Source organism: Spermophilus citellus (assembly GCF_964194105.1).
Source record: "Spermophilus citellus genome assembly, chromosome: 11".
In the NCBI taxonomy this organism is placed as follows: domain Eukaryota; kingdom Metazoa; phylum Chordata; class Mammalia; order Rodentia; family Sciuridae; genus Spermophilus; species Spermophilus citellus.
In genome coordinates, this window is record NC_138192.1 from 100,841,808 (window position 1) to 100,862,327 (window position 20,520).

The 20,520-nt window shown below is 32.9% G+C and overlaps 1 protein-coding gene across 1 annotated transcript; it reads right to left on the reverse strand.

The window, feature by feature from the left end:
* Window positions 1-1,107: 1,107 nt before the first annotated feature.
* TYW5 (tRNA-yW synthesizing protein 5) lies at window positions 1,108-20,505 on the reverse strand. The gene is made up of 8 exons (XM_081261954.1): window positions 20,293-20,505; window positions 14,501-14,655; window positions 11,153-11,222; window positions 8,653-8,697; window positions 7,280-7,417; window positions 5,009-5,096; window positions 4,405-4,521; window positions 1,108-2,604 (listed from the first exon to the last, which is right to left on the reverse strand). Exons 1-8 carry the CDS (start codon window positions 20,368-20,370, stop codon window positions 2,348-2,350), a joined length of 948 nt encoding a protein of 315 aa, XP_081118080.1. The 5' UTR covers window positions 20,371-20,505; the 3' UTR covers window positions 1,108-2,347.
* Window positions 20,506-20,520: the final 15 nt, after the last annotated feature.

A 20,520-nucleotide genomic window follows, 5' to 3' on the forward strand; every position in this document is an offset into this window, starting at 1 on the left:
GGATCTGGACAAGCATTTATACAATCTGGGTTGATTAGAATCCCTGTGAGGTCATCCTTAACATATACTGAGAAATATTTCATTCATTTGGCCTTAACCCCAAAGGCAAAAAAGATTAAAATATCTCAATTTTAAAATGAACAGACCCTAACAAAAATACGACCTTAGAGATAATTTTAAAACTTCCCAGAGGGTTTATCTCTAGCCTTCCAAATGTAATACTACAAAAGGAGCTACCTCACACCTCTTAGCAAGAAAATTAAATAGCTAGCACTAGCCATCAGCTGTTTCTGCTCTTAACTATCTCCTCTATTCTTTGGTAGAAACTTATGAAGCATTAGTTCTATTTTAAAGACGAGGAAAATAATCTTAAGAGGTTATTTAACTTCACCCAGTTTTCTTCCCCACTAACCAAAATAAAATAAAATGAATATTCAGTAAGCCAATTGTAACTGGTTTACTGCCACATTTATACTTTGCACTGATTCTCATATTGGTTAAGAAAAGGGAAATTTAAAAAAAAGGAGGAAAGTTTATTAAAAGCGGACTATAAATACTGTACAAAACTAAGAGAGTTTTGTCTTTCTTCTTCCTGAAACAACAGGAATCACTGAAGAAGTAAGTTCCTTGCTTAGTTTTAGAAATAAAGATCAAAATCTGGTAATTAGATTTGGCTAGTATATTAAAACAGTTCCTTTCTGAGAGACTTTTTATCACCTTTGTTGATCTTAGTTAATTCAGTAAGTTTTTCAAAAGATGCCTAGGAAAATCAGAACTTTTCCTTTCTTGTTTATTGTGATTTGCATTTTATGCCTGAAACTACTCCAGCATAAAACATGAGTGAATGGATTATCTTCAATAGAGAAAATTAATTAAAATGCACCAAAAATGATGTACTCACAGAGATTGCTTTAGATGGGCACATTTGTGTTCAATAAATATACTTGGTCTTGTTTCAGTGACATTGCAACATAATGGCTAGGTACAAAACAAAGAATAGCATAGAAGACACACAATGGCCCATTGTCTTCAAAGACAACATTAGGATCTTTCATTAAAAAAAAAAACAAAAAACATTTATTTAGAAAAAGACTAGGTAAAAATGTATTTAGTAGGAGAAACTTTAATTAGGTTGATACTTAGCCATACATATAAACTAAAATTAATGTATTTTCTATATAAAAAAATTTTAAAAGAAGGCTGATTTGACATATCAGGATCAAAACCAGGATCAATTAAACATTTGTTTTGGGTAAATCACAAAACTAATAATACAAATCACTATAGTCCAGTGATTCTCAGTCCTGATTATACATCAAAACAGCTTATAAGGTCTATTAGACACCTATACCAAATCCCAAATGTACTGAATATAACATAACATAGTTGGAGCCTAGGCATATATGTGTTAAAAAAAAATGCCTCAAAAGATTCTGATTACATGCAAATGTAGTAGAAAACTTAGTTGGTTGTCCACCGTTTTTCCTTTCCTATCAGAACCCTGGTTTTAAAAATTATCCATTCTGCCCCATCCATACCTCATAGGCCTCAAAAAGGATTCTATTCCCAGCTCCAGGAGACCTGACTAGCCTAAGGGTTATTTTATATCCTTTGCCTAATGACTAGCTCAGGGATGGGCAGATCTAAGCTACTTTATACAGCAATAAGACCCAAGGATTTGGTAGCAAATTCTGGGAAATTTGCTACCAAATTTCCATATTAACACAGGATCACTGGAATCCAGCCAGATTCTTCTGCTGCATTTAAATGAAGATACACAAGGCCCCAAATACTGGCAATCATCCCATGACCACAAGGGTAGCCAGCCTTAGGATAACTGCCAATGCTGTGGCTAGAGAAAGAGGGAAAAAAAATCTCCAAAGTTTGGTGACAATACCAAATCAATGGATTGGAAACACTGAAACCTATCAGAGACTTCATGTAATGAGAGTCAATATAGTTTCTTATTGCTGGAATCATTTTAAGTTGGATTTTTAATTATTTGGGGTTTTTTGTTTGTTTGTTTGTGTGTTTGTTGGTGTTGAAGATCAAATCCAGGACCCTAAGCATATGTGTATCACCGACCTATATCCCTAGCCCAGTAATTTGCATCGTACAGCTAATGAGTAGTCCTAGTATGGCACTCTTTAAACTCTTTTAACAATCTGTATCAAGTAGAAACCATACCAAGACCCACATCATATTTAGTTAATCTGTAAATCTGAGACTGATTTATCTGTCCTATTTTAACAAAGAATGAATCTTTAAAAATTTATAACTTGTTATACTTTCTCACTGTCTGAACTAAATTTTATTAAAAGATTATGCATCACATTCACTTCATTATTTACTCAAAATTCTTGCTGTAGGCTTTGTCTTGAATGTGTAAGACCATTCGCCGTGCATAGAAGTCCCTGTATTCCTCTGGTAATTCAGCCAGTGTTTTTAAGGCTCTGTCTAAAATTTGTGCAGCTCTTGATGCTGCTTTAGGATCTTTGTTTCCATAGGTGTCTGTTTTATCATAGCATTCAGATGGAAGGTGCTTCCAAAAGACATTCACTCCCACTCCAAACTCTTCAGAAATTACATTATGGAACCATAAAGCTGGAGAAAGTTTCAAAAAACAAGTTAAAAATAAAACCTACAGTTAAAAAAAAAAAACCAAAATGTCACTGAAATATCACGAATTGCATATAGCCAATGTAAGAAATAATTCTTGTAACCAAATCCCTTCGTTAGCACACTCCCAGCTTCTAACAGAATCATTTTAACTTTTATGAATTGCCAAACCAATTTAAAGTGTCGAAACCCTTAGTTTAAAAATCTTTAAAAATAGCAATTTTTCCTTTATAACTTGATGGGCATAATAAAGCTATATTTATTTTGTAGTTCTCATCTGGGGCTATGTTTTGTGTTACTTGTTTACACTTCCTGAGTCATACAACTACATAAAAAACTTTTTTTTTTTCTTGGTATACAGAACATTTCAATTATTTGAGAAGTATGACCTTTTCTGATTCAGTACAAGACCTTTGTTCTCAAAGACTTCATGTTCAAGCTGTAATTTGGTTTTCTAACTTGCTTAGATTTGCATTCATTGTAGCTTCCTTAGTTTTATATTTCTAATGCAATTATAATCATGTTATATTTCAGCTCCTTTACAACAATTAGTACACAAAACTACAGCAAATATTTTGATGGTGGAGGCGATGGGTAAAATATATTATATACCTAATTAATTTTTTATTTTCACTAAAAAGTTTACTTTGTTTTCAATTGAGTCTATACATTTTCAAAATATAAGTGTCAGAGGCATGCTAAAGCAACACGACAATGTAACAAAGATGGAGTACTAATCATGTCAAACAATGTTTAATCTTATGCAAGGTTTAGAAAGAAAGATTTAAATTTTTGAATCAAACTCATTCTAAGAGTGCTTGAGGAAAAAGAAAAGATTAACATAGTTTGATATGCAGAAGTAGTCTTCAGTTTTAATCTTCACTTCAATTTTTCTAGAATCTTTCTTAAAAGAAAAAAACTAACCATTCTGTTAAATTTAAATCCTAAGATGGGACTTTTGCTTTTGTTTCAAAATATATGCAAATGTTTAATATTTGGGGACTTTTTGTTTTTTAAAAAAACCTATATGTAGAATAACAGAAAAGTGCATGTCCCTTAACCATGTTCTGAAGATACAAAAATCAAAAATGTAAATACAAATTTTAGAAAAGACAACTGATTTTTAAGATTGATGTAATGGTTATTCTCAATGAATATAAGAATGAGAAATCAATGCATCCAGTTTTTATAGATGATCAATTACATGAAGGACATTATACAGCTGTGCAAAACTATTTTTATTTCTTTATATCTTTATCCTCTAAGATTTTTTTCTATTTTTAAAATTATGTGTTTTTACTTTTTAAACTTTTTTGAAAAAAACAAAACACAAACATACTTTCACCTATATCTACACAGGGTCAGGATCATTGCCTCCCATCTCCCCATCCTGTCCCATTGAAGGTCTTCAGGGGAATAACAAAGCAAGCTGACATCTGTTATGGCAACAATGTTTTTTTTCTGGAGTACTTCCTGAGGGACCTACACAAGGCTGTTATACAGGTAACTTTTTTTTTTTATAGGTAGCAGTATACTCTAATGATTAAAAGTATAATATAGTAAATAGAGAAACCAGTAACATAGTCATTTATCATCAAATATTATATACTACATATAATTGTATGTGCAACATAGATTGCTTTTGAGAAACAAGACTATTAATTTCTAAGAGTTTGCTGAGGTATTCTTTAAACATACACACACATAGAAAAAAATAATCACATAGAGTATGAGTCACAGTGCAGATTTTATAAACAGCACATTACTGAGGTCTAGAAATCTTACCAGGAATGAATAATATATCACCAGCTTCAAGGGTACATTCGTACCTTCTAGCCTTGGAAAAGAGTGGATATTTAACTAAGTCTGGGTTGTCTATATTTAGTACTTCTGATTTAGTACCTGAAAAATTCAAAAAAAGGAAAACAAAGATTGGGCAAAGTTAGCATTTTTAGATAAAGTATTTTTACAAATACAAATATGAAAATTAATTCTTTTGTGTTCAATCACTGTACTCACACCATGAGGGCAATGACTATTCTCCTGAAACCTAAGACAGTTTTCCATGACCCATTCTTTAATTATGAACACTGATACCCATGCAATTAAGATAAGAATATGAAAATCTCATTCTTCTGGCAGACTACTCCTGTATGTATTACACATATACAATGGAGAATATAATAATAGCAAAAAGTGCCCCAAAATGTTTTTCCCCCCTCAATGTGAATAGAGATTTCTCAAAAGGAGCAACTGAATAGACATTAAAAATATAAAACTTTTTTTGTCTATAAGAGATGAAGTATTTCTCTTTTCCCCTTAAAGCTATAGAATAAAATACTAAGCAAAAAGGAAAAAAAATATATAAAACTTTTAAAAAAACCCATACCTGATAGATATAAATACTGGGCATCTCGAGGGCTGAATAGTGTAACACGCTTTTTTCCTGTTACTTGTACTAAAAAGTTATCCATCACCTGAAGACCAATAAAAACTTATTGGTAAGCAGTGTCTAAAATTCAAATAAATAGAACCAACAACTTTCCACATAATTAACTACAAACCTTAATTCTTTTTCATTTATTTTGAGACAGGGCCTCACTATGTTGCCCTTACCTAGGCTGTCCTCAAATTTGCAATCCTCCTGCCTTAGCCTCTGTAGCTGGGAATATATAAGTATGTGCCACTGTACCCAGACTAAACCCCAATCTTTTATAAGACTTGACTTACACTACCTAAAACTCATATTCTAATCTAACAATGGAAATCCTCATATTCCACATATAGCTATGCCTGTATTGAAGGTATTTCTACAGTATTACCTTAAAATAGGAAGAACTGGCAAATTAGGAAGTCCAGTATTAGGAAACTAATTTCCCTTATCCAACTATTAATTGACTGTGAAAATAGTTAAATTGTACTTGATACTCTGCTTAGTTAGCAACTTCTTTTTTTTTTTTTTAATATTTATTTTTTAGTTTTCGGCGGACACAACATCTTTGTTTGTATGTGGTGCTGAGGATTGAACCCTGGCCGCACGCATGCCAGGCGAGCGCGCTACCGCTTGAGCCACATCCCCAGCCCCTAGCAACTTCTTTATTTAAGTTTCAAGGAATGTTCTAAGACCAACCAACATTAGAGAACAGAGTAAAAGCCCTTAGAAAAATTAGGTGTTAGGAAAATGGGTACAGTTACAACCACTGCTAACTCTTAATACATGTTTAACAATAATATGATTATAGATATCTTCATTATCAAATTATTTGCACAGGAATATATTCTGGCAAATTTTCTTTTTAAAATTTTTTTAGTTATAGATCAACACAATACCTTTATTTTATTTGTTCATTTCTATGTGGTATCGGGGATGGAACTCAGTGCCTCACACATGCTAGGCAAGTGCTCTACCACTGAGCTACAACCTTGGCCCTGCAAATTTTCTTAATACATTTTTTCATAGAATAATCTTAATGTTTCCTATATATGCAAGAATATACCTTCTTAGTACTGACTGTTAAAAATGTTAAAAGGCAGAGCCACATGATTCTCAGCTAAGGAATTAAGATATACGCTGAGCAAGATATATTCATGATTATTCACATGTCATTACTACTGAAGCATTTCTCCTTTTAGCAGTAACCCTTTACTTATATAAACCTTAACCATATAATTATAACTAGCATTTCTTAAGAAAAGCTTTATATATGTTTTACAAGTTGAGGTAAAAGGGAAACTACTTAAAATTTTAAAATGTTCTCAAGTCAGAACTTATAGCTAAAAATGTTGTGAGTCACCATATTATTTTTCTCACCATGTCACTCATGTAAAATCTTAAAAAAACCAATGTGCTAAGGTTTCATGTCTGTCTCACTTAATTATAGACTTACTGACTATGCTAAAATCCTCCCAAGAGGTCTTTAAATGAATTATAAAATATACATATAAAACATAGCAGTTTGATTTAGAACCTTTTAAAAAATTATTTTATCTTTGGAAACCTGTTAGGTATTACTTCAGCTTCTTGTTTCTCCACTTCCTGACACCAAATCACACACCATACTAGCATTTTAATAGTTTAAAAAATGTATAAATATATATACATATATGTATATTTAAGCAAATAAAATTAAAATACCATAGACTAAATAATAATAAAAAAACACCTAAACTTACTTTCTGACTTACAAGTACAGTAGACAAAGATATAAATACTAAGCTCTTCAGATACCCCCAAATTCTTACAATTAGAAATAGTTCACCATAAGCTCCTGCCTTTCTCCCGAATAACGTGACTGTATGGCAAGAGTCATGCGTATCATTTACACACCTGTCTGTCCCTCCAGTGCTTTACCTGGTGGTCATCTTTCACACATTAAAAAATAAAAACAGAAAACACGAATACACTTCATAAAACTTACATATATAATGATGAATCAAAAACAAGACCACAGAGAAATAAAATGTGAAAAACTAGACTTTGCCATTAGCTAAATAATTCACTCCCCCATCACTGCCTTATAAAATGCTTATTCAAAACTCAATGTTTCAGCAAATTACACCACAAAGATCTTTAGGGTGGCTTAAAAAGTTAAAATTAGGAATGTTAAATCTGTAAATGCTATATTTATGTGGATTTAGATTTTTCACATAGTTAGCATACATCATAGTGGGTCCAAAGCTGTAATCCAGGTGAACTAATTCGAAAAACACTGGAAAAGAACTGTTCGTCTTTGAAGAAGTTTGGAAACTTAATATCTCCTTCTAATAAAGGAAATTGCTTTCTGATATCTGCAACATCCTGTATTGACAGAAACATAAAAACAAAATATTAGATAAAAAGACAACCTCTGGAAAGAATTTTAAAATGCATATTTTATCTAAGGCTACCAATGAGACTACATAATAATAAGAAAAGGGCAAGGAGTGGGAGGGAATGGGAGGGAGAAGGGGAATAGCTAGGATGGTGGAAGAGGGTCATCATTATACAAAATACATGTATGAAGATGTGAATTTGGTGTCAACATACCTTATATATAAACAGATATATGATAAAGGGTAGTATAAAGGTTTATTAAGAATTGTATGCAAAAAAAAATAAGAGAGCTCATGTATAATGGCATAATTTGGTGTGAACATACTTTATATACAGAGTTATAAAAAATTGTACTGTGAATGGATAATCATGAATGTAATGCACTCCACTATTGTCATGTATGTAAGAAACAAATAAAAAAAAAAAGAAAGAAAAAAAAGGGTAAAACTTTGCTCAGTGTTTTAAAATACTGTGATGTGAACATCTGTTAACACATTATCTTACTAATGAAGAAATAACAGACTGTGTAAATAAGATTGCAGATTTAACAGTATCACACTGTTAAGCTCTATGTACTTCATTAATAGAAAGGTTCTTTCTACTTTAAGCAAGATTTATACAATTGTCATCTACTCTAATGTGGCTCTATACATTTGACTCCAAATATACATCAAAGCTTATATAATGAATTATTCAGGATTTCTATAATTATTTTGGATTAGTGTTTTATTAGTCGACTAGCCATCTATAAAATATTCAATAGAAGGGATTTATTATTGTATAGATTTCTTATTGTATAATAATATTTCTTATTCTTATTGTATTTCTTATTTAACACTAAGATTCTATAGTCCTACCTAAGAACTAAGTAATCAATTTTCAATAATTTTAATTAGGGGCACAAATCATTGAGAAAAGAATAGAGTAAGAAAAGTTATATGTCAATCAATAACTATAAAAATTACACTGTAAGTTAAAACACATATAATCACTTAGGCTTTAAGCAACTGTTTTAAATCCACAGTTCTTTTTTTCTTTTCTAAACTGGGAATTCAACCCAGGGGTCCTTTACCATTAGGCTACATCCCTATTCCCTTTCATTTTTTAATACAGGGTCTCACTAAGTTGCCCATGCTGCCCTTGAACTTGCTTCAGTTTCCCAAGTCACTGGGATTACAGGTATACACCACTGTGCCCAACCTTAAATCTACATTTCTTACCTTTCTAGGGTCTTCTCCAAGAGACCGTAAGTAGTATTTCTCATCCTTAAACATGCCAAAGAAAAATAACAGCATTCATTTAAAAATTTTAGGAAGTAAAGAAGGAAGGAATTAAGCTTTAAAATCTGACCCAGTGAAGTATTTTTCTAAAAAGTTCAATTACCTTACCCTTTCTACTAATGCTCTCTGGTGGCCATATGAAGAAATGTCTTCATGTATGTGGCTCATAATGATGAATGGATCCACAAAACATTAAGTAAAATAAATTCTAAAGGCAACACTTAACACACCATGCATAAAACCACAATGATTTACACTTTATACTCCAAATAATTATTTAGATTTTTTAACAGTTTCTTAACACTTAATAAAAGGATCCCCATTTGTATAGAATACATGATCTCAAAATATTATTAAACACCAACAACAAACTTCTCAATTTAATACAAATATAAAATAAGAGATAATAAAAATACTCTTTACTTTTAATAAATCTTTTAAAAACTTGGAACAGTGCATTTTATCAGGCTAAACCTATCCCTGACAACAGAAATGCTAAAGTGAAATCCTTAAGAGTCAGCTCAGGTGTGAGTTAGAAACATTATCATTTCATACTAGTAAACTCAAATGGATAATTTTTTAAATTATCATTTATACTTCACTGAGTAGCTAAATATGGATCTGCCTGAAATATAAAACATTCACTGTAGGGTTGGGAGTATAACTTGATGGAATAGCATTTGCCTAGCATTTTGTAAAGCACTGGGTTTGAGAATCAGCACTGCAAAAAATGATAACGACAACAACAACAACAAAAACCCATTCATTGTTACCTTCGTTTTCCATGAATTAGAGAACTGAGATATATTAGGTCAAGTTCAGGGGCAAACCAACTCAAGAATTCTGCCTCTTTGAAACCAGTATGAACCATTATAACACAAACTTCAAAATACATCTTATTTACATTAAAACCCTATATCTATGATCATAAATCTATGAGAATTCTTGGATTCACTATTTTCATATTTTTAGTATCATATCAGATAGGTTCTATAAGTATGTTACTGGCTAAACAGATTTCAAAAAATGTTCTTCAAAATTCTAAGGATATTCTAACAGTCTAATGTTTCAGGGTTTAAAAAAATAAGTTCACATAGCAGAGATCTACTGCTCAGATTCAAGATTCAAGAAAGGACTTGTTGCAAGAACTGTGATTTACTTAGGATTGCCAGCTGTTAACTTCCTAAGGTTTACCTTAGTACCTGAAACAAGGTTTTACTTTTCCTAGGGCAGGCCCAACCAAAGACTAAGTTGGTAGTCCTGCCAATCAAGGCGGGACTCCTCTGACATACAGTACATACAAATTAGATGACTTCCCCCACCCAAGCCTGCTTCCTCTCCTTTCCTTTTATAGACATTACTCCCTAATGCACTCCTAATTCTATCTCAGCCTCAGCTTTCCACAGGACTGAACTGACAGTCTAAATTAATCTTGTTTACAGACTTTCCATAATTTTTAGACTTAATCCTTCATCCTTTCTCTCTTTCTTTTACTTCACATTTCACAGCTATTGAAATCTGTGCACTCATTACCCACAGTCAGGAAGCTGCCAAACAGCAACTAAATACACATGTTCAAAGCATGGCTATAAAGTAGTATAGCTAATGGAATTAGGTTTAAGACATTCTAGGCATAGTACAGATTCACAGACCTCCAAGTGTGCAGGGATTTCGGTGGCAATCTAGCATTACCACTGCCTGATGAGAGAACTATGAAAATGAAACACCTGTTAAACTAAACTGCCTAGCCCAGCTGGCTTTTAGGTAGACATCAGTTTTTGATTAAAAGCTTAAAGCAGCTTATTTTTGCAACGAGCTTTGAGATAACACAGTGATTTTTTTTTAAACTATAGAAATATTGTAGCTCAATGCCTTGTCTCAAGGCATTTAAACTGAACTATTTAAAGCTGGACTATAAAGAAAATAAGAATTCTTCTAATTTAATCTTGAACAAATGTTATACCACTCAAAAGAAATCATATTAATAAAAAATGTAGAAACTGCCTATATGAAATAAAGTTCTTCATTAGCATTTGAATTTGGCATATTAGATACAAGCATTTTCAAAAGAAGTAATACTAATATCTTACATATAATAAATAGTATCTGTGTTAGGCATACTACTAAGTATTTTACAGATTTTGCTTAGTTAATTCTCACAAAACTCTTATGATATGGATACTGTTATTATCTCCATTTTATACATGAGTGTATTTAAGCACAGAAAAATAATATGGCCAAGGTTTGAGAACTGATAAATGGCAATGCTAGTCTGTGGTGGCATATCCAACCAACTCTTAAGAACAATTATCAGAGAAGGCTACAGTTCCTGTATATCTAATGATCTTTTGTAAGATAATAATTTAGCATATGAATACTTTCTAATAAAATCAGTGTATAAACACATACTAATGCTTTCTAAAAAATTAAAAACAATTACCTCTGAAATAAAGAATTCTTTATGCTTTTCTTCAGCTGCCCTCTGGACCAACTTGTCAAAAGGCAAAGTTCTGAAATAAGTACAAAAGAATACTCAGACTTCATAAGAGAATAACTAGTAATATAATTACTATAGGCTTGCTGCAGGTAAACATGACATTTTACAATATTCATAGTTTTTATTATGACCTATTAAGTGGAATTCTAAATTTTAAAAATTCATTTTAGCAGTATGCTTGTTTGACGTAAGTTATCTGAAATTGTGGAATTGAAGATTTTAAAATTTATTTTACAGATGGATTCTTACAGGTCAATATCCTATTCCAAGTTATTGGTAGAAAAATGCTTCTATGGTATCTGATAACTTTTGGAAATATACAAACTTTCAGGTTTCAATAGCTACCTGTTTCAAGTGTCATGGAAAAGCAAATTGAGTGAGGAATGGGGTTCTCACTGACACTATACTGCTAAAGTGCTACTTCTTGCCTTGTATTCGTCTGAAAATCTAAGCGTCTCTGATGCCAGGTTATGGGCTAATGGCTCCTGTGAATGTGAAAGTCAATCTGAACTAGAGGCTACCACTACTAATTATGTAGAATGAGGATTGCAGAAAAGAGGAGTCCACCATCTACTCAGATTAATCTACAAGGTACTGTTCTTATATAAAATTTTGGATCAATTACATCAATAAATTTACTTGCTATTCTGTTATTCAATGTTTTCTATCTCAGGACTTCGTTACCTCATGCATGTTCCGAACAGAAACCCATCTACTATTGTTATGAAAAATGGTAAAAAAAATATGGAAAGTTATGGCCCTAGAAAGAGACAAGGGGCACTTGGAGATGTAGAAAAGCAAGGTTTATTCAGCACTGCTGCAGGCTCAGTGAAGTCCTCTCCAAAAGCTGAGCCTAGCCCCTTTGTTCTCCATATCTTTCATTTTAGTACAGAATTCTGGGTTTCAATACTTTCTCATGCAAGTAACCTTGATTTCTCTCTTTCTTCAGATAGCTCTGGTTCCTGACATAGCTGCTGAGCAAGCATGATTACACAGGCAGAAACAAGTAGGTTGCAGTTATTAACAGAGATAAAAAGAAACATCTTAGGAAGGAGATGACGCTTCACTATTAAGGGATCATTTTTCTGGACTAGCACACAGACCAGTAAGAAAGACAATATCAAATAAGGGTTACCATGGATGCCATGGAGTCACGCAAATTTGAGTACACGTATGAGTTCTATCATTTTGAACTGCATGATCTTGGATAAGTTGCTTAATATTTTTAAACCTTCATATTTTCCATCTGTAAAATCATATAAACAATATCTACCTCACAGATTGTTTTGTAGTTTAAAATGAATAAAATCTAGAATGCCTGGCACAGTACCTGAGTATTCAGGAAAGGACAGATGTTAGGGTTAGCAATAATGAAAATACATATACCCTTCAGCAGCATGCAAGTAGTCATCAAAATTAAGAAAAAAAAAAAAAGGAAGGAAAAAAAAACTTCACCCATTTTGTAAAGGCTGCTTTACAAAATAAGAACAGAATTGATGAAAGTACAATAAATAATAAGAGCAAGACAAAAGAATTACATGATGCCCTAGGCAGAGGCAGCAAAGCAAAGCTTCTGAGATTTAAACTTTTTTTCAATTAGATCTATAACCAGAAGATATCAATATCCTTTCATCATACAAGGTTCTCTTTTCCATAGTATCCTGACTCAAGAAGATTTTAAAAATGTAAGTTAATACTTGTTAATGTATCCATCTTCAGATATTTGATAAAGAGGAGGAGCAATGTCAAACTGAAGTGATTTTTATAATATTGTATCTGTAGAATTTTGTACTTTCTAGTGTCTCTTTGGCCTAAATATCTCCCTTCTTTCCTCCTGCCTGGTAAATGCTAAAAAGTATTAAACTTTTTTTTTCCTTGTGCTAAATAATCTTGCAACTTTTTAGTAACTCTAAGGAAAAGCTTTGAGGAAGCTGGGATAGAAACTATTATGTAATATATGTGCTTCAAAAACAAGTTTTGAAAAGACATGACAAAACATCAAAGCAATTCAAGATGAGTTTTCAATACCCATTAGACTCTGGAAAATGAACATCATTAATTGCAGGCTGAAAAATCATCATTCCAGCATTTTCCTGATCTAATAAAAAGTGAAAAGTTCTTACACTTGGAAAACCTTGTGGTAATTAAATTCAATTCATGGTCTATTAAAAACCAAAACTATAATGGTGACCATTCAAATGGTAAAAAATTGAGAAAAGTTTTGGCAGTTGTAACATGAGCTTGGAAACTTTAATGAGAAAGGAATGCCCCTGGACATTAGAAACTGTTTAACTCATCTCTAAACTGAAATATTTTGTGAACTACGTGGTTTTTCAATAGATTAATTTGCTGGGAACTAAATGTGCTCAGAATTTGAAAGTTGTTGGTTTTTAACTTAACATTATTAATGAATCTCTGGGGAATAAATAACACATAAAACTTGCAAAATAAAATAATATTTAAAGCTTTCAAGTTTAGATATTCAGCAGCTTATGATTATCTATTTGCTTTCTTTGGGGATAGTACAAGGTATTGAACCTGGTGCTTTGTGCATGGTAGGCAAGCACTCTACTATTAAGCTAAATCCTCAGCTCCTTTTAAGAGATTCCACAGCATAACATGACAACTATGAAAGAAATCAAAGTACTGAAGGTTAGAAAATATGATTTTTTTAAAAAAGTTAAACAAATTGATGAAAGATTATACCAAACAAGCTTGTCCTACATTTTTATAGAGGACAGAAAAAGAAAACATGAGCCTTTTAGAAAATTTCCTACACTAGATAAGTTTACCAATGTGGTAGGATAAATTGATTGGTAGGATAAATGGAGCAATGAATGAGCACAGCATACCCACCCACTTTAGATATAATTTAATTTTAATTGTGGAAATTCTCTCTTCTGTAACTTCCAAAAAATATTGGGTATATACCCTGTTAAAGAGATGGTCTTTGGAAACATCTTTGTATAATTATATTAACTTTGAATTCTTGTCTATTAAAAGCTACTCTTTAGGGACTGGGGTTGTGCTCAGTGGTAAAGCACTTGCCTCACACAAGTGAGGCCCTGGGTTTGATCCTCAGCACCACACAAAAATAAATAAATAAAATAAAGGTATTGTGTCCAACTACAACTAAAAAATAAATATTTTAAAAAAGCACTATACTTTAAAAAATCAGTAAGCTAGTCCATGATTACATCAGATAGCCAAAAAATGTATAATGACATAAAAATATTTTTTAAGTTTTAAAAAGGTTATTTGTACCCCAGAGTAAACCTCAGAAGAAAATACCTATATACAAAATTCTTACTAATGAAGTCCATCTGTTCAACTGTAGCAACATGAATCTTTACTTCTTTTGTCCCTCCAACTTGGCTTAGGTAATCCACTGTCCATTTGCTTGTACATGCTCCTATGTCAATTCCTTCCAACACAAGAGGTTTTCTCTGTAAATAATGAAAAGTGCAACAAAAAGTTTGTGAAAACCAACAATATATCAATAGTTATATTTGATAACAGAGGGATAAGCTTTGATTCTTGATCCCCAGATACTCAAACTCAAAATTTCTGACAGTTCACACTATCACTAAAATCGGAAGAAGGCCCATGAATTAGACCTAGAACAAAAGGTTAAGATTAGGAAAACAAACAGTAGTATCATCAATAGAAAAGAAGAGAAATCTAAATATTACATATACTTTCATGTTATTTATGACAAAAATATAAATTATTAAAATTTATACTTTATAGTAAAATATTTCTATAACTTTTTATTTTGATACCATTTCAAACTTCTAAAAACATTGCAAGAACATTACAAAGAATCATATACTCTCTATGCCAGTTCACTAACTGAATATTGTGTCCCATTTGCTATATCATTTGCTCTCACTGTGTGTTTAGAGAAGGACATATTATTAAACCTAATTTAATTTTTTCGTAACCGTTCTAAGGTTAAAATGCTGGCATTACAAGCCTTTCTCTCTAGAAAGTAAGTGTACTTCCTGTGAACAAAGACACTCGTAAATAATGATGGAGTAATAATCAAAATTATATTTCATACTTATATAATATTATTATCTTATCCACAGTCCATATTTAGATTTCATTAATTTTCCAAATAATTTCATTTAGCATTATTTCTTTTCCTGGACCAGAATTTAGCCTGAAATGCCACATTACATTCAGCTGCCAAGTCTTTTAATATGGAACAGTTCTTCAACTTTTGTCTTCCATGACCTTGACATTTTTGAAGTATATGGACTAATTATTTTGTTGAATGCCCTTTGATTTGGGCTTATCTGAAGTTTTTTCATGATTAGATTCAGATTATACATTTTGGGGAAAGAATGTACCACAGAAGGGATATGGTGGCCCTTCCTGGGCACCACATTAGGTGATAACTGATATTTTGCCCTAACATTTGTGATGTTAACTTCAACTGGTAAATCTTGTCTAAATCAAGTACTGTTAGGTTGAGTGTAAAAAGCAGTGATTAAAAAAAATTATATAATTTCTTCTACAGTTGTAAGTTCCACTAATGTAAAAAATGACCTCTAACTTTTTCATTTATTTTATTCTTTGGATAATCTATTAATGTCATTTTAAAACTTGAATTATTTTACATTTGGCTGGTTCTTAAGACTTTTTAACCTGAATACTTCCTTACTTTGTGGCAAAATAACATAATCCAGCATCCTTTTATACTTTTTTTGCCCAGCCCTACAGTCTGGTTTCTTTCAGTGGGTAATGTTTACCCCATTTTTCACCTCAAATATGAAACACGTGTAAAAATGTAAATATGGTATATAACATGTAATATTAAATATTATTTAAATTAGTATTATTTAATATAATAACATACATAAGCTCTAGACTGATTTCCAACCTATTTTAACACACTTGCATCAACCTCATCAAAACATTCACAGAATTAAAAACGTGGGACTCAGTGGATTAATGGCACATCATTACTTCTGCCTTCTCATTGGACAGAGCTAAGAAATACATGAGCATATATGTATACCCCCCAAAACACACATACACATATGCATATACATATATGTATCTCTCTCCATATATGTACTATATTTATACACACATACATACCAAATGTACATATATTTGTAATCTCTTCTCCAACAATGAGAAACTTAATTCCTATCATTCTCAATGTTTAATCAATTGCAAAACTCCAGAATTTACAGAAAGTTCTTTCAGAATTACGAGGTAATATCACTATTAAAAAAAAAAAAAGCCTACACTTTTTATCATTACACTGGGGACATATAATCAAAGTACTATATTAAAAAGTGTCTTAGATTATTTCTCCCCCATTCCTTAGAGTCATTCGTTACTGTTTGATTTCTATTTTGGGGTTTTGCTTTTAACAAAATCATTTCTTATTCTTACTGGTATTATTACTTTGAAATGTAAAACATTGACATGATTTCCCAAAGTCACAACTATACACAACTATACATCCACATTTTTCTATCTCATACTCATCCCCTAGAGATAATTGTCATTAATTTCTATCATTACTGTATTTTTTCCAAGTGCTCAAAAAACATACATATCAGCTCTCCCTTAAAAAAAAAAAAAACATGAAAAGTAGTTTACTATATATTTTCTTTGGTAACTTGGTTTTAAAAATTTTTTAAATGTACCTTGGGAAATGCTGTCAGTTCAGATACTTCCATTCTTTTTACAGCTTAGTATAACACAGTGTAACTGGGCCATAATTTATCCACTCATTCTCCTGTGCATAGGCATTTAGGTTTTTTTTTTTTCTTCACTAATCTGCAAGTACAACAACACTATGTAGACATTTTCATACTTTTGGAGGAATATCTCCAGAATAAAATCCTAACAAGAAACAGCTAAGTCAGAAAGTAAACAAATGTAGTTTTGTTGAATATGCCATAAGTTTAGTCACTGGGTATGACAGCAGCAGTTTCTCCCAGCAACACTAAGAGGCATTATCAAAGCTTTTTAAAGGCCATTTTCAAGTTTTGTTTTGTTTTTAAAATTGACTATTCATTTTCCTATCAGATTTTTGGACTTCTCCCCAACCTTCTTTTAATATTTCTTTATAAGAACTCAAAAAACTTATCACCAAAACAACAAATAACCCAATCAATAAATGGGCAAGACACTTCACAGATGAAATAAACAGTCAACAAATCTATGAAGAAATATTCAATATCATGAGCATTTAGCAAAATGCACATTAAAACTACACTGAGATTTCATCTCGCTCTAGTCAGAATGGTAATTATCAAGAATACAAGTAACAATAAATGTTGGTAAGAATATAAGGAAAAGTGGGTGGTGGTGTGTCACCAGACTGGACAAGGCGGAGTCGGGGGGAAGAAAAGGGGAGTGGGAATGGGAAAGACAATAGAATGAATCAGACACAACTTTCCTATGTTCATATATGAATACAGGACCAGTGTAACTCCACATCATGTATAACCACAAAAATGGGAAGTTATACTCCATGTATGTATGATGTCAAAATACATTCTACTGTCATGTAAAACTAAAAAGAACAAATTTAAAAAGAGAAAATTTTAAAAATAAAGTTCTTTATATCCAATGGTTTTTTACACCCTTTATGAGATTTAAGTTACAATATCCCAGTTTGTATATCTTTCAACTTTGCTTCTAGTGTTTGTCATATAAATTCTTTTCTACTCAAACATTAATTTTTTATTACACTTGAATTTTGAGTTATTGTTATAAGGCCTCCTAGAAACCTAGATTATAGAGGAATTTATCCATATTTTCTTCTACAACTTGTATAGTCTCAGTTCTTCTGATCTACCAGCAGTTATTTTATTTTTATTTTTATTTTTTTTGGTACTGGGGATTGAACTGGGGAGGCACTTAACAATTGAGTCACATCCCCAGCCCCCCCACTTTTTTTAAACATTTTTAAAAATATTGTATTTAGCTATAGGGTCTTTCAGAGTTGCTTAGCCTCACCAAATTGCTGAGGCTGGCTTTGAACTCACAATCATTCCACCTTAGCCTCCAGAGCCATTGAGATTACAGGTGTATGCCACTATGCTGGGCTCACCTGTAGTTTATTCTTGCATATGGTGGGGTATATCTAATTTTATCATTTTCTTTTTCTTTCTTTTTTTTTTTGGTACTGTTATAAGGCCTCCTAGAGACCTAGATTATAGAGGAATTTATCCATATTTTCTTCTTCAGAGGTGCTTTACCAGTAAGATACATTCCCAAACCTTTAAAAATTTTTTAAAAAAATTCTGAGTCAGTGTCTAAGTTGTTGAGACTGTCCTTGAACTTTCAATACTTCTGCCTCAGCCTCTAGAGTTACTGAGATTACAGCTAATTTTATTGTCTTATAAATGACTTTTCAGTTACCTTAGCAACATTAGAGCAATGAAACTACTTTGTATGATACTACAGTGATGAGTATGTGTTATAAGTTTGTCTAAATCCACAGAACATACACCAAGAGTGAACCCTCTGAAAATGATATGTAACAAATGTATCACTCAGGTGGAGGAGGTTATGCATGTTCGGGAATAGGAAGTATATAGAAATCTCTGTCTTCTGCTCAATTCCAAAGTGAAATTAAAACTTCTTTATAAAATAAAGTCTAAGCTGGGTGCAGTGGCTCACGCCTGTAATTCCAGTGTCTCAGGAGGTTGAGGCAGAAGGATTGCGTGTTCAAAGCCAGCCTCATCAAAAACGAGGCACTAAGCAACTCAGTGAGACCCTACAATATTGAGTTCTCTGGACTTCTTATTCTATTCATCTGTCTATTCATGTACCTGGTACCATTCACAATTATAGTTATTAGAGCATGTTAAAAAATCTGATAGGACTATATTCAATCATCTTTTTCTTTTTAGTGTTTTGGGCAAAAAGTTCTTCTCCAATTTTGTTATTAATTTTTAGTTTTACTGCAGTATAACCAGAGAAGATTCTTTGTAATTTTCTACTTTATGAAACTTAACGTTTCCTTTGTGACATATTATATCTTGTCTAGGAAGTTACAAAATATCTTTTTTTATGCATCTTACAAAACACTTCCACATACATAATTCTATCTTCACAATGCCTTGTAGGCATTATATGACTAGTATATAGAAATTGGGGACTAGAGGAGAGCAGGAACAATCCATCTATCCCTACTCTCCAAAATAAATTAAATGTTGAATGAATGTCTCCTGTGGGTTGTCAACAACAACAACAACAACAACAACAACAACAAAACCTTCAACCCTGACTTGTAATTCTCAGAACTGCAGTTTTGTGACCGCCCTAATAGATATAAGTATCCAGGAAAATTGCTAGGAGATCTTTGTTATTATTGGTTTGTCTTGTCGTACCTTAGACACACTTTTGTAACGTTTCTTTATTATTATTATTATTAAAATACCTGCTGGGCTCCTAAATTCTTCTTTAAGTCTAGACTCTTCGTACAATACAATTCAAGTAAAAATATTTTTTTCGCCTTAATATGTCTCTGAGTTTTCTTTTAAAGAAATGAGGGATTCCAACGTCTGGAATACAATCCAGGTTAGTTAAAATCCAAGACCAGTGGAAATTTTTTTCTGGAGATTTCTATTGCTTCCCCTGATGTCTCCTTGGAGTGAAAAGTTGCACCTCCAAATCTACCAACTCGGGAGTAGATGGACAGGTGCCCTTCGCACCAACAGGGAAGCCGCAAATTCTGCCCTCCACTTTAGAAAACCCGGCAGAAGATGAGCACCCACGGCCGCGGTAATGGGAGACGTCTTCTCAGCTCTGTATGGAGCCGCTTTTCGCAGCGAGTAAGGAAGTTAAGCAAAATGATTCTCCACCCAGGAGTCAGCGCGCCCCGCAGAAACCATGAGTTGGTTGTTTTCTCCGGTATTTTAAACAAATGAACCAGTCGACATGCCCCAAGCGCCCTCTCTTTTGGCTGAGGAGCCGACCTTGTCATCGCTGCAGCCTGCTGCCTTTTCCCCACACCCTGAGCCACAAGAAACCAGTTGGGAGCTGGTATAGTACGGACGTGTATCTCGTGGCTCCCGCGGATGTGCCCCGCATAAGGGCCTCACCTGTGGGTAGAAATGTTGCATGAACTGCTCCCGCGTAACGCCCTCGAGCCGAGGTACCGGGATGCGCTGCCCGGTCATGGTAGCTCACGTTCCCTTCTTCGAAGGCCTCGGAACTTTGGCTCCAAAGCGTACGTCAGCGTGTGATCCGCTCGGAAACACGACTTGAGGAGAAAAGGTCCGCGAGTCCGGCGGACTCCAGAGGACAGCTGTCTGTGCGCCGGGATGGAA

Coding starts and splice junctions, on each gene's coding strand:
- TYW5 (XM_081261954.1), bottom strand. CDS start 20,370: ATGACCGGGCAGCGCATCCCGGTACCTCGGCTCGAGGGCGTTACGCGG. Junction 4,522..5,008: donor CCAGTATTTATATCTATCAG/GTATGGGTTTTT, acceptor TGAATTTTTCAG/GTACTAAATCAGAAGTACTA. Junction 2,605..4,404: donor TGATATATTATTCATTCCTG/GTAAGATTTCTA, acceptor AACTTTCTCCAG/CTTTATGGTTCCATAATGTA.